The sequence below is a fragment of the Microcaecilia unicolor genome, chromosome 1, assembly GCF_901765095.1.
Source record: "Microcaecilia unicolor chromosome 1, aMicUni1.1, whole genome shotgun sequence".
Classification (NCBI taxonomy): Eukaryota; Metazoa; Chordata; class Amphibia; order Gymnophiona; family Siphonopidae; genus Microcaecilia; species Microcaecilia unicolor.
In genome coordinates this window covers 44,167,859-44,180,063 of record NC_044031.1, presented here as the reverse complement: position 1 = coordinate 44,180,063, position 12,205 = coordinate 44,167,859, and the positions used below count along the sequence as shown (strand labels likewise).

The following is a 12,205-nucleotide window of genomic DNA, read 5'->3' as shown; positions in this document are numbered from 1 at the left end:
CTGCACTTAGCCACTGCCCCCCAAGGGTTGAACCCTTGGGTTCGAGTGGCCGGCAGGACTTACCGGATACCGGATAACACAGGGACCAGGATACTCGAACAAGCTTGCAACAGAAGTGCTCCTAAATCCTAAACTAAGTGTTCCTAACAGTAAACTAACAGACCTAAGCACTAAACTAACAGCAGCGCTACTAAGCGCTACACTAACAGCAGCGCTACTAAGCACTACACAAACAGAAGGACTTCCAAAGCCCTATACTAACAGGAGTGCTCTTAAGCACTACTAGGGTAAGCAGGGGAGCCACAGGGAAAGAGCAGGGAACCTAACACAAACTAGCACAGGTGCTCCTAAGCACCAAGCACAACAGCTCTACAACCCTAAACTAACTACGGTGCTCCTAAGCACCAAACTACCAGCAGAGCTCCTAGCACTAAAAGGGAAGACAGGGGAGCCAAAAGGGAAAAAACAGGGAAGCTAAACCCAGAAATCAGCAGTGCTTCTAAAGCACCAAACACAGAAGAGCTTCCAAAGCCCCAAACCCAGACGTGCTTCTAAAGCACCAAACACAGAAGAGCTTCCAAAGCCCCAAAACACAGTAGTGCTACTAAAGCACCAAAAAGGAAAGCAGGGGAGCCACAAGGGAAAAGCAAGGAAGCTAACACAGATCAAAAGTGCACACTGCACTACCACTAACCTGGACCTAAAACAAACGACTATGCAACATTGCAAAGGCCCCAAAGGGAAGAACACCACTTCCTTATCAAGGCCCTGCCTGATGATATCACCACTACCAGACACAGGCAGGCAGCATACTGAAACAGAGCTAGAGCTAACTCAGGCTTAACCCCCACAGCTGCAGTATAGCAGAGCAATTAGAGCCACGCTGGAAGCAACCAGCACAAAGAGAGCTCAGGTAACACACACAGCTGCAGTAAAGTAAAGCAATTAGACTCATGCTGGGAGCAGCCAGCCCACAGACACAGAGCCAGCTCTAGCAATACAGAAAGAAGAAACGAAAGCCAGCACAGAAGCTGACCACCAGAATAAGGTAAGTCTGGGAGAGGTCACGGCCACAATCGTAACATCTCCGAGGACAGCAGGCTGATTGTTCTCACATGTGGGTGACGTCCACTGCAGCCCCAGGTCCAGAAACTCTTCTAGCGACAAAGCTTGCTAGAGCCTTCGAGTGTGCGGGCGTGCGCACCGCACATGCATGGCCATCTTCCCGCTCGTCGCATGAGAGTCCCGCTTCAGTCAATTTAAGAAGCAAAACCAAAGAAAATGAACAACTCCAAAGGGGAGGTGGGCAGGTTTGTGAGAACAATCAGCCTACTGTCCTCGGAGAATACCGGCTACAGGTAAGTATCTTTGCTTTCTCCAAGAACAAGCAGGCTGCTTGTTCTCACTGATGGGGTATCCCTAGCCCCCAGGCTCACTCAAAACAACAAACAGTGGTCAATTGGACCTCACAACGGTGAGGACAGAACAGAGATTGACCTACGAAGAAACATCTAACAGAGTGCAGCCTGGAACAGAACAAAAATGGGCCTAGGGGGGTGGAGTTGGATTCTAAACCACGAACAGATTCTGCAGCACCGACTGCCCAAACCGAATGTTGCGACAGCTATCCTGCTGAAGGCAGTAATGAGATGTGAATGTATGGACTGATGACCACGTCGCAGCCTTGCAAATCTCTTCGATACTCTAACACTATGAGCCGTGACATGACCCTCAAGAGTCAGCCCAGCTTGGGCATAAGTGAAGGAAATGCAATCTGCTAGCCAATTGGAAATGGTGCGTTTCCCGACAGCCACTCCCCTTCTGTTGGGGGTCGAAAAAAACAAACATTTGGGCGGACTGTCTGAAGGGGCTTCTCCGCTCCACATAGAAGGCCAATGCTCTCTTGCAGTCCAATGTGTGCAACTGACGTTCAGCAGGGCGGGTATGAGGACGGGGGAAAAATGTTGGCAAGACAATTGACTGGTTCAGATGAAACTCCGACACCACCTTCGGCAAGAACTTAGGGTGAGTGCAGAGGACTATTCTGTTATGATGAAATTTAGTATAGGGAGCATGGGCTACTAAGGCTTGAAGCTCACTGACTCTACGAGCTGAAGTAACAGCCATCAAGAAAATGATCTTCCAGGTCAAGTACTTCAGAGGGTTAGGCATAGTATGCTGCTGGGGCCTTTGTGGCAGATGTGGAGGGAGCTGCTTCAGAGGTGGCGGCAGGACCCGTCCAATAGCGTATTATTACCGTTACATGGCAATGATGATTTTACGCCAGGCAGAGAAAATGTTGTTTACCGAAGACTTAAAGAACAGAGAGTAACACTGCTAGAAAGTTTTATTCAGGAGGATGGAACATTAATCTCAGCAAGTGATTTTATACAGAAACGTTCAGGAGGACTGGCAGTGATTTTGACGTATCATCAACTGGCTCACTATGTGCAAAGCCTTCCGAAAGACAGCCTATCGCCAGGTTTTGGGAGGAAATTGAGGGACTTCTTAGAGGGAGGCGCAGTCGGACAAGTCTCGGTTTCCTGGTTTTGTAAGGAATTAGAGAAAGGGCAGCCAGTGAGGAAGGTATAAGAGGTAGCAGCACGATGGAATCAGGATGCACAGAAACCAATACCCGAGTGTCTCTTAAGGAGGTCACTTGTAGGGGTGCCAAGGGTTATACAAAGTACGGAGCTCCAGGAGTGTCAATTCAGAGCGGTACACAGAGAGTACTTCTCCCAAAGGCGGGCATTTAAGGCAAAGGTAATAGACAATGACAAATGCCAAAAATGTGAACGGATGGGTGCAACCTTTATGCATTGCATTTGGCAGTGCAGATATATTAAATCATTTTGGCAGGATCTAACTAAATTTCTTAGCGAGGCTTTAGGATTCCCGGTGGTTCTCACATTTGAAAGAATGATCAGTATCGTTGGACAATGGGGAGCAGGCACACAGGGGGAACAAATATTTTTAAGTCTTGTATAGTGGAGAAAAAAATGTATTCTCAATCACTGGATATCGGACATACCTCCCTCCTATTGGTATTGGAGGAATAGGCTTCAACTTATGTTATGGGAATCAAGGGGGGGGGGGGGGGGGGGCGAGACTTTTGCCAAAAAGGCAGGGGAGATTTCTGGCCATATGGAAACAATACCTAAATAAGGTGTCTCCAAGAGCACGTGGTCACGTCCTGAACTTGTTGCCATGGGGCAATACAGGGAGAATGGAATCGTAAGGTGTGTGGTATGCATTTGGAAGGGTGGGTGAGTGCATGATGGGGAGGGAGTTGGGAGAGGAAGGGGGGAAAAAGATAAGGATTCATAATAGATTATGGTTAGTTAACCTAGGAAAGGGGGTTGAAAGGGGAGTTTGATGTTGCTTTTGACTACTAACTTTTCACTTGTTCGTAACCTTTATCTTGTCTTCCTCTCTTCAATAGTCCCTTACCCCTATGTGTCCTGTCTGTCCTACCCTTATCCCTTATTTGTCCTGTCTGTCTGACCTGAATTAGATTGTAAGCTCTCTTGAGCAGGGACTGTCTCTTCTTCATGTTCAATTGTGAAGCGCTGCGTACGACTGGTAGCGCTACAGAAATGATTTGTTGTAGTAGTAGTAGTAAGGGGAATTGGGGGGGGGGGGGTCTTGATGCTTGTAGCTGATTTTGTACTTCTTTCTCTTGGTAAATCAGGGTAACTTGGTTATGACTGCCTTACTTGTTAGCTATGGGGATCGTGGATGCTTTCCAAAGTGTTTTGCTCAGACAAATGGTGATGGAACCCACGAGAGAGGGAGCGACACTGGATCTGGTGCTCACAAATGGGGATAGCGTGTCAAATATCCGAGTGGGTGCCCACCTGGGCAGCAGTGACCATCAAACGGTTTGGTTTGATATAACAGCTAAAGTGGAGAGCGGCCACTCAAAACTCAAAGTCCTGGATTTCAAGCGTGACTTTAGTAAAATGGGGGAATACCTGAGGAAGGAGATGATGGGCTGGGAGGAAGTACGAGAAGTGGAAGGACAGTGGTCCAGGCTGAAAGAAGCTATAAATAGGGCCACGAACCTTTATGTAAGGAACGTAAATAAAAGCAAGAGAAAAAGGAAACCGATATGGTCCTCCAAGCAAGTGGTTGAGAAAATAAAGGCTAAAGAGTTGGCGTTCCAGAAATACAGAAAAACTCAAGAAAAGGAACACATGGAGGAATACCGGATGAAAATGAAAGAAGCCAAGACAGAGATACGACTGGCAAAAGCGCAAGCGGAAGAACAAATGGCTAGAAATGTAAGGAGGGGTGACAAAAATTTCTTCAGGTATATTAGTGAAAGGAAAATGACTAAAAAGGGAATTGTGAGACTAAAAGATACTGCGAACCGCTATGTGGAAAATGATGAAGAAAAAGCAAATTTGCTAAATAGATACTTTTGTTCTGTTTTCACAGAGGAAAATCCTGGAGAAGGACCGCGATGGACTGGAAATAGTACAATTGAGAATGAAGTGGATAGAGCACCGTTCACGGAAGAAAGTGTGTATCAACAACTTGAAAAGCTAAAGGTGGACAAAGCCATGGGACCGGATGGGATCCACCCCAGGATATTGAGGGAGCTCAGAGAGGTTTTGGCGGGTCTCTTAAAGATTTGTTTAATATATCCTTGCAGACGGGAAAGGTTCCGAGGGATTGGAGAACGGCAGAGGTGGTCCCTCTTCACAAAAGTGGTGATAGGGAAGAAGCTGGAAACTACAGGCCGGTAAGCCTCACTTCGATTTTTGGAAAAGTAATGGAAGCGATGCTGAAGGAAAGGATAGTGAATTTCCTGGAAGCCAATAAGTTGCAAGATCCGAGACAACATGGTTTTACCAAAGGGAAATCGTGCCAAACGAATCTCATTGAGTTCTTTGATTGGGTGACAGGAGAATTGAATCAGGGATGAGCTATGGATGTAATCTACTTAGATTTCAGCAAAGCTTTTGACACGGTTCCCCACAGGAGGCTCTTAAATAAACTGGAGGGGCTGAAGATAGGACCTGAAGTGGTGAACTGGATTAGGAACTGGTTGACGGACAGACGCCAGAGGGTGGTTGTGAATGGAATTCGCTCGGAGGAAGGAAAGGTGAGTAGAGGACTGCCTCAGGGATCGGTACTGGGGCAGATTCTGTTCAATATATTTGTGAGTGACATTGCCATAGGGTTCGAAGGTAAAGTTTGCCTATTTGCGGATGATACTAAGATCTGTAACAGAGTGGACACCTGGGAGGGAGTGGAAAACATGAAAAAGGATCTGAGGAAGCTAGAAGAATGGTCTAAGGTTTGGCAATTAAAATTCAATGCGAAGAAATGCAAAGTGATTCACTTAGGGAGTAGAAATCCACGGGAGACGTATGTGTTAGGCGGTGAGAGTCTGATAGGTACGGACGGGGAGAGGGATCTTGGGGTGATAGTATCTGAGGATTTGAAGGCGACGAAACAGTGTGACAAGGCGGTGGCCGTAGCTAGAAGGTTGTTAGGCTGTATAGAGAGAGGTGTGACCAGCAGAAGAAAGGGGGTGTTGATGCCCCTGTAAATGTCGTTGGTGAGGCCCCACCTGGAGTATTGTGTTCAGTTTTGGAGGCCGTATCTTGTTAAGGATGTAAAAAGAATTGAAGCGGTGCAAAGAAAAGCTATGAGAATGGTATGGGATTTGCGTTACAAGACGTATGAGACTTGCTGAACTAAACATGTATACCCTGGAGGAAAGGAGAAACAGGGGTGATATGATACAGACTTTCAAATATTTGAAAGGTATTAATCCGCAAACAAACCTTTTCCGAAGATGGGAAGATGGAAGAACGAGAGAACATGAAATGAGATTGAAGGGGGGCAGACTCAAGAAAAATGTCAGGAAGTATTTTTTCACGGAGAGAGTAGTGGATACTTGGAATGCCCTCCCGTGGGAGGTGGTGGAAATGAAAACGGTAACGGAATTCAAACATGTGTGGGATAAGCATAAAGGAATCCTGTGCCGAAGGAATGGATCCTCAGGAGCTTAGTCAAGATCGGGAGGCGGGGCTGGTGGTTGGGAGGCGGGGATAGTGCTGGGCAGACTTATACGGTCTGTGCCAGAGCCGGTGGTGGGAAGCGGGACTAGAGGTTGGGAGGCGGGGATAGTGCTGGACAGACTTGTACGGTCTATGCCAGAGCCGGTGGTTGGGAGGCAGGGCTGGTGGTTGGGAGGTGAGGATAGTGCTGGGCAGACTTATACGGTCTGTGCCCTGAAGAGCACAGGTACAAATCAAAGTAGGGTATACACAAAAAGCAGCAAATATGAGTTATCTTGTTGGGCAGACTGGATGGACCGTGCAGGTCTTTTTCTGCCGTCATCTACTATGTTACTATGTATGTTAGCTTTTTTTTCCCCTCTTGTACTGGTGTTTGTGTTCTGTGTATTGATTGTTCCTCTTTGTTCGGTACAGTATAAAAAAGTGTTTTAAAAAAAAAACAAACTAGTTCTGTAGTAGTTACTAGTTTCTCCATGATTTTTCAAAAAATTAAAAACAAACAAACAAACCTCTTGTTAGCTTGAATCATGAGTCCAAAACATAAACCTCTCACTCACAAAAGATTGTGAGCATTTCAAGAGACAGGTTGTAGATATTCAGCAAGGAGCCATCACTTCAAAGGGGTATCAGTGTTCTAGCTCCCTAAGGAAAATTAGTCTGAGAGCAGGTTTCTGAGTACTGGCCTTATACTCAACATACTAAGATGCACAGTAGTAATGTTAAATGAAAAGGATGCATTTCATATGGTTTAGATATAATAGAAAAACATTCTGCAGCTACATACATTGGAACAGTTGTACCCAAAACCTGTTCTTGGAATTCCCACTTTCCTATAATTAATGGAGTTCTGCCTTCCTTTCTCTATGCTTCTTGTATGCTGTCTGTTCCTACTCCACTTTCCCCTTATAATTGATACTAGATTGTAAGCCGCCTAGATAGTTTGTCTGTAAGGCAGGGTAGGAAATGTGAATAAAACTTGAAACTTGATTTCAGGATATCCACAATGAATAATGCAAAAAATAAACGGACAGTCTGTATTGTAAGCAGGTATCTTGCATTCATATTTATCAAACAGACTAAAGGTTCTTAAGAACAAGTTATAAAGAATGCCACTTTGAGGCATATTTTTAAAGCACTTAGCCTTCCAAAGTTCCATAGGTTTCTATAGAACTTTGGAAGGCTAAGTGCTTTGAAAATATGCCTCTTTAAATCCGTTACTGTTGTACCCAAAGAGCAATCTTCTGTATTCAAATCTCACTTGACAAGACTGCACTGGTCAGATTTTATGATCTCATACTATATATTCCTTCATGAGACAAACTCACACCACTGACTCTCTCCCTCCATATACTTTACACTTCCTCAAATTTGACTGATTCTGGTTAGTAACCTCAAACTTATAAGTTATACCTTTTCAGTTGCTTCTTACCTTTTCATGAGGCGGTGCTTCTGTTGTCTCTGTTTCCATTTTATCTTCTTCTGTTCCATCAGCTATTGGAAACGAAAACAAATCCAGTAAATAATTTACAAGACACATCGACTGTTACAACAACAGTTGGGATCATACTACAGTGTGTCTAGTTACCTTCAAAGGGTGATGTTTTCTCCCTCAGTCTTCTGAGTCATTCACAAATTGAACTTCATTTTAGAACTAATCTTATCTGTAAATTTCACATATATTAGAAAATAGCTAGAGCAATGTTTTCTTTTCAAGAGATATTTGCTTACCTGTCATTTTCAGATGAAAACAAAACACTAAGGGCTTCTTTTACTAAGCTGCAGTAGTGATTTCTGGCTCTGCAAATGTGACAAAACCCATTCAATTTTCTATAGGTTTTGTCACATTTGCCGTGTGGGAATTACTACCAAGGCTTAATAAAAGGTGCCCTAAGTTCAGAAGTATTAACTAATAAAGAATGAATTTGAAAGAGTAAATTTTCATAGTATGCAACTCTAAAAGCCTGGGATAGACTAATCACAGCGTAGTGCATACACATTAGAAAAAGAAATGAAGGTCAGGAGAAAAAAATAGAGAAGACACTAGCTAATGAGGTTAAAAAAAAAATTCCACCCTTTTTCAAGCACATCAAAAAGAAAATTGGAGGGGGTGGGGGGTGGCGGCGCTGATGAGCCAGGGATATGAACAGATGTGGTGTTCCAGAGCTCTCATGAGGCCTACTGATATTTATCATAACAGACAGCCTATATGCATCTTAATCTCTTATTTTTGCTTTAAATATAAGGTGCACTTACTGTTCCTAATGGCGACTACAAGAACTCTGAAGATAAGATGTTGCTTTTGCTGAGATCAGAATGAAACGGTCTAAACCGGACCCACCATCTCCTCAGAAATTGGCAGTCGGTAAGGAGAAAGACTGATGCAACGCTGCACTCCTCAATGATTTTAGCAGAAGTAAGGGTAATTAAATACCTTATTACTACCAACCACTCTGCTATCACTGATATCCGAAAAGAGTTGAGGCGCAACATGCTCAAATACAATCTTTTCAGAAGCAACTTTTAAAACTGGAGCAACTACTGCTGATCTTAAGCTACCACAAATTATTAAACCGTGCTGATTTGGAGGGCCTCAATAATCAAAATTGACACAATTTGCACTTACTTGGAGTTCCTGAATCCACTGAATCAGATATTTGTTACATTTAGACCCCACATTTTCCCACCTATTTGCAGGCTCAATGTGGCTTGCAAAGTACTGTATGACATTTGTCATTTTGGTTGATAACAAATACAAGATTGTGTTGTGGTCAAATGAGGTAGAACTGAATCAGCGACATGAGGTCGAGGAGAAAGAGGAAAGTAAATTGTCCAGTACGATCATTGATTATGGTGTGTTGCTGGATGCAAGGATTTATGTTGGATCGGTGGGGTAAGATTTTTTGAAGAGGTGGGTTTTTAATGATTTCCTGAAGTTCAGGTGGTCATGTATTGTTTTCACCACATATGGGAGTCCATTCCATAGTTGTGCGCTTATATAGGAGAAGCTGGATGCATAAGTTGTTTTGTATTTTAGCCCTTTGCAGTTTGGATAATGTAGGTTTAGGTATGATCATGCTGATCTAAGTCTGTTTGTAGTTGGTAGATCTATGAGGTCTGTCATGTATCCTGGGACTACACCATAGATTTTGTGGACCAAAGTGCAGATTTTGAAGATGATCTGTTCTTTGATTGGGAGCCAGTGTAGCTTTTCTCGTAGGGGTTTAGCGCTTTCAAATCGTGTTTTACCATATTATCAGTCTGGCTGCTGTGTTTTGGGCAGTCTGGAGTTTTTTTGTGAGTTGTTCTTTACATCCTGTGTAGATTCCATTGCAGTAATCTGAATGGCTTAGGACCATTGATTGTATTAGTTTACGAAAGGTATCTCTCGGGAAGAAAGGTTTTATTCGCTTGAGTTTCCACACTGAGTAGAACATTTTCTTAATTACGGTTTTACTTGGCTCTCGAGAGTGAGGTTGTGGTCGATTGTGACTCCGAGTATTTTAGGCTGTCTGAAATAGGGAGTGCGTGTCCTGGTGTGTTTATGATTGCGGGGTTGTAGTTGTGTTGAGATGAGAGGATAAGGCAGTGTGTTTTTTCAGTGTTCAGTATCAGTTGGAATGAGTTTGCCCAAGAGTCCATGATGTTCAGGCCATCATTGATTTCATTGGTTATTTCAGTCAAGGCATGTCTGAAGGGAATGTAGATTGTAACATCATCTGCATAGATGAATGGGTTAAGGCCTCGACTGGATAAGGACTTTGCCAGGGGGATCATCATCTTGTTGAAGAGTATTGGTGATAATGGTGAGCCTTGAGGTACTCCACAGGTTGCTTTCCATGGTGGGGATATGTTTGAATTTGATTTTACTTGGTATGTTCTGCTGGTTAGAAAGCCCTTGATCCACTTGAGTACGTTTCCAACAATCCTGAAGTGGCCAAGGAGTCTTAGTAGTATGTTATGGTTTACCATGTCGAATGCGCGTGATATGTCGAATTGGAGAAGTATGCTTTTACCTATGGCTATTTCCTGTTTGAATTTGGCCAGGAGAGTGACTAGGACCGTTTCGGTACTATGGGGGGAATGGAATCCTGATTGTGAGTCATGTAGTATTGAGTACTTATCCAGGTATTCCATAAGCTGTTTGGTCACCAAGCTTTCCATCAATTTTACTACTAGAGAGATGGACGCAACTGGGCGGTAGTTGGTGAGATCATTTGTTTTTGATTAGTGTCTTTTGGTATCGGGGTAAGTAGGATGTTACCATATTCCACTGGGAAGAGACCTTGTTGTAGCATGAAGTTTAGGTGGGGTGGGATGTGATGTGACTAGGACATATGTCCAGTTTGCAGTGGGTGTTGGCGAATCTATGAGTCACTTGTGTAACTGATTCAGTGGTGAGTAGATTGAATGTAGACCAGATACGGTCAGCTGGGCATCCGCCCGGGATTAGGTCTAAATTGTCGAAAAAGGTTTCGATGTCGGTGTTGTGATGAGGAAGAGTAATGCGTAATTTTGTTATTTTGTCCTTAAAGTAGGCAGCCAGTTTGTCTGCCGATGGGATGTCTGTGTTGGATGTAGTGACAGGGGTGGTGTCTAGTAACTTATTTATGAGTTGAAATACAGTGCAATCTGCTTAAGTGCAAGGGTCTGGGACCAAAGAAATGCATGCAGTTAACCAGAGCGTGCACTTAACCGTTGTGACCCAAAGAAGCTTGACATCTGATAAACATATGTATAGTATTATTATACATACAGTATACAGTCTTAGTTAAATGACATTAGGCTTGCTTGAAGTAATCAATTTTAGTCCTCTGTACACTCTTGGGTCTGTGAGTTCCATAGACTACGTCTGCCAGACTGTAAAAACTGTCATAACACTGACATCCAGTGGCCTCCAGATAGGCCTGCACGGTGTTGAGACTCTCCAGCGCTCTTGCAAAAGTGACAGGAGGAGGTTGTTGAATTTCGTCAGCATGTGCCTCGCTGCTTATTTCTTCATCTGTTCCATCATCAGTCGTTGTTGCCGGCATGTAGGCGCATATCTCGACATCAGTGCGGTCTTCAGCTGTTTGTAGATCGTAATCAACAGCTACGTAGCAACTGAACTCCTCCTTCAGTAACACCGGCTGGGATGTCAACCTCTTCATCTGACGCGTTTGCAACAGCTGCATCTATTTCATCCCTCTCCACATCCTCAACAAAGCTTGCCCGCTTGTAGCAGTTCACAATGGTTGCCTGTGTAACATGATTCCAGGCTTCTTTATGCATATGTAGGGAATCCAACAGTGATAGATTACGAGCCAGTTCAACAGCACGTTTATCCTTTTGCAGTCTGGTCATCCATAACGCTCATCAGACGATGTAGCACAAGAGCCCGATAATGTTGTTTGAAATTGGCTATTATGCCCTGATCCATAGGTTGGATCAGAGAGGTAGTGTTTGGTGGCAGGAAGACCACCTTGACGTTATACAGACTGACATCATCCCTGTGTGCAGCACAATTATCACAAAGCAGCAAAATCTGATGCTTTTGTGCCCACATTCTAGTGTCTCACTTCTTTAGCCACTGCTTCCAAATTTCACCAGCCATCCATGAATTTGCGTTAGCCTCGTATGACACAGGAAGTCGTTTAACTTTCTTGAAGCAACAGGGCTGTTTGCTCTTTCCAGTGACGAGGGGTTCCAACTTCTCACTCCGATCCAAATTGCAGCAGATTGTCAGTCGGTCCTTCGGTGTTTTACCTCCAGTAGTTTCAGCATGTTTGAATGCAAGTGTTCCATCAGGAATTGCTTGCCAGTAGAGACCATTTTCGTCAGCATTGAAAATGTCACAAAGTGCAAACTCGTTCAAGATGGTAGGAAGAACTGAAACAATCCAATTTTCAGCACCAAAGTCATCAGCGTCTTGTTTCTCACCATGCTGTTTCTTGAATTTTATGTTGTTCCTCTCCTTCCATCTTGCCAACTATCCAACAGTGGCTTTGAATCCAGTTAGTCCAATACTTTCAGCTAGCTGGTTAGCTTTCTCCATAAGCAGTGGACCACTGACAGCAAACTGTCGGCTCCTGACTCGAGAAAACCACCGAAGAAGAGCATCTTCTACCTCCTCAGCTTTTCCCGCCCGTTTTCGTTTCCGTTGTGGATTTGTATTGTTTTGCCATTCTTCCAGA

At 44.0% G+C, this 12,205-nt stretch overlaps 1 protein-coding gene across 1 annotated transcript in view; it reads right to left on the bottom strand.

Annotated features, from left to right (window-relative positions):
• Positions 1–12,205, bottom strand: part of SMARCC1 (SWI/SNF related, matrix associated, actin dependent regulator of chromatin subfamily c member 1) — a 542,893-nt gene that overhangs the window by 115,876 nt on the left and 414,812 nt on the right. Inside the window, 1 exon segment of the mRNA XM_030196622.1 lies at positions 7,465–7,526. Coding sequence (XP_030052482.1) covers positions 7,465–7,526 — 62 coding nt within the window.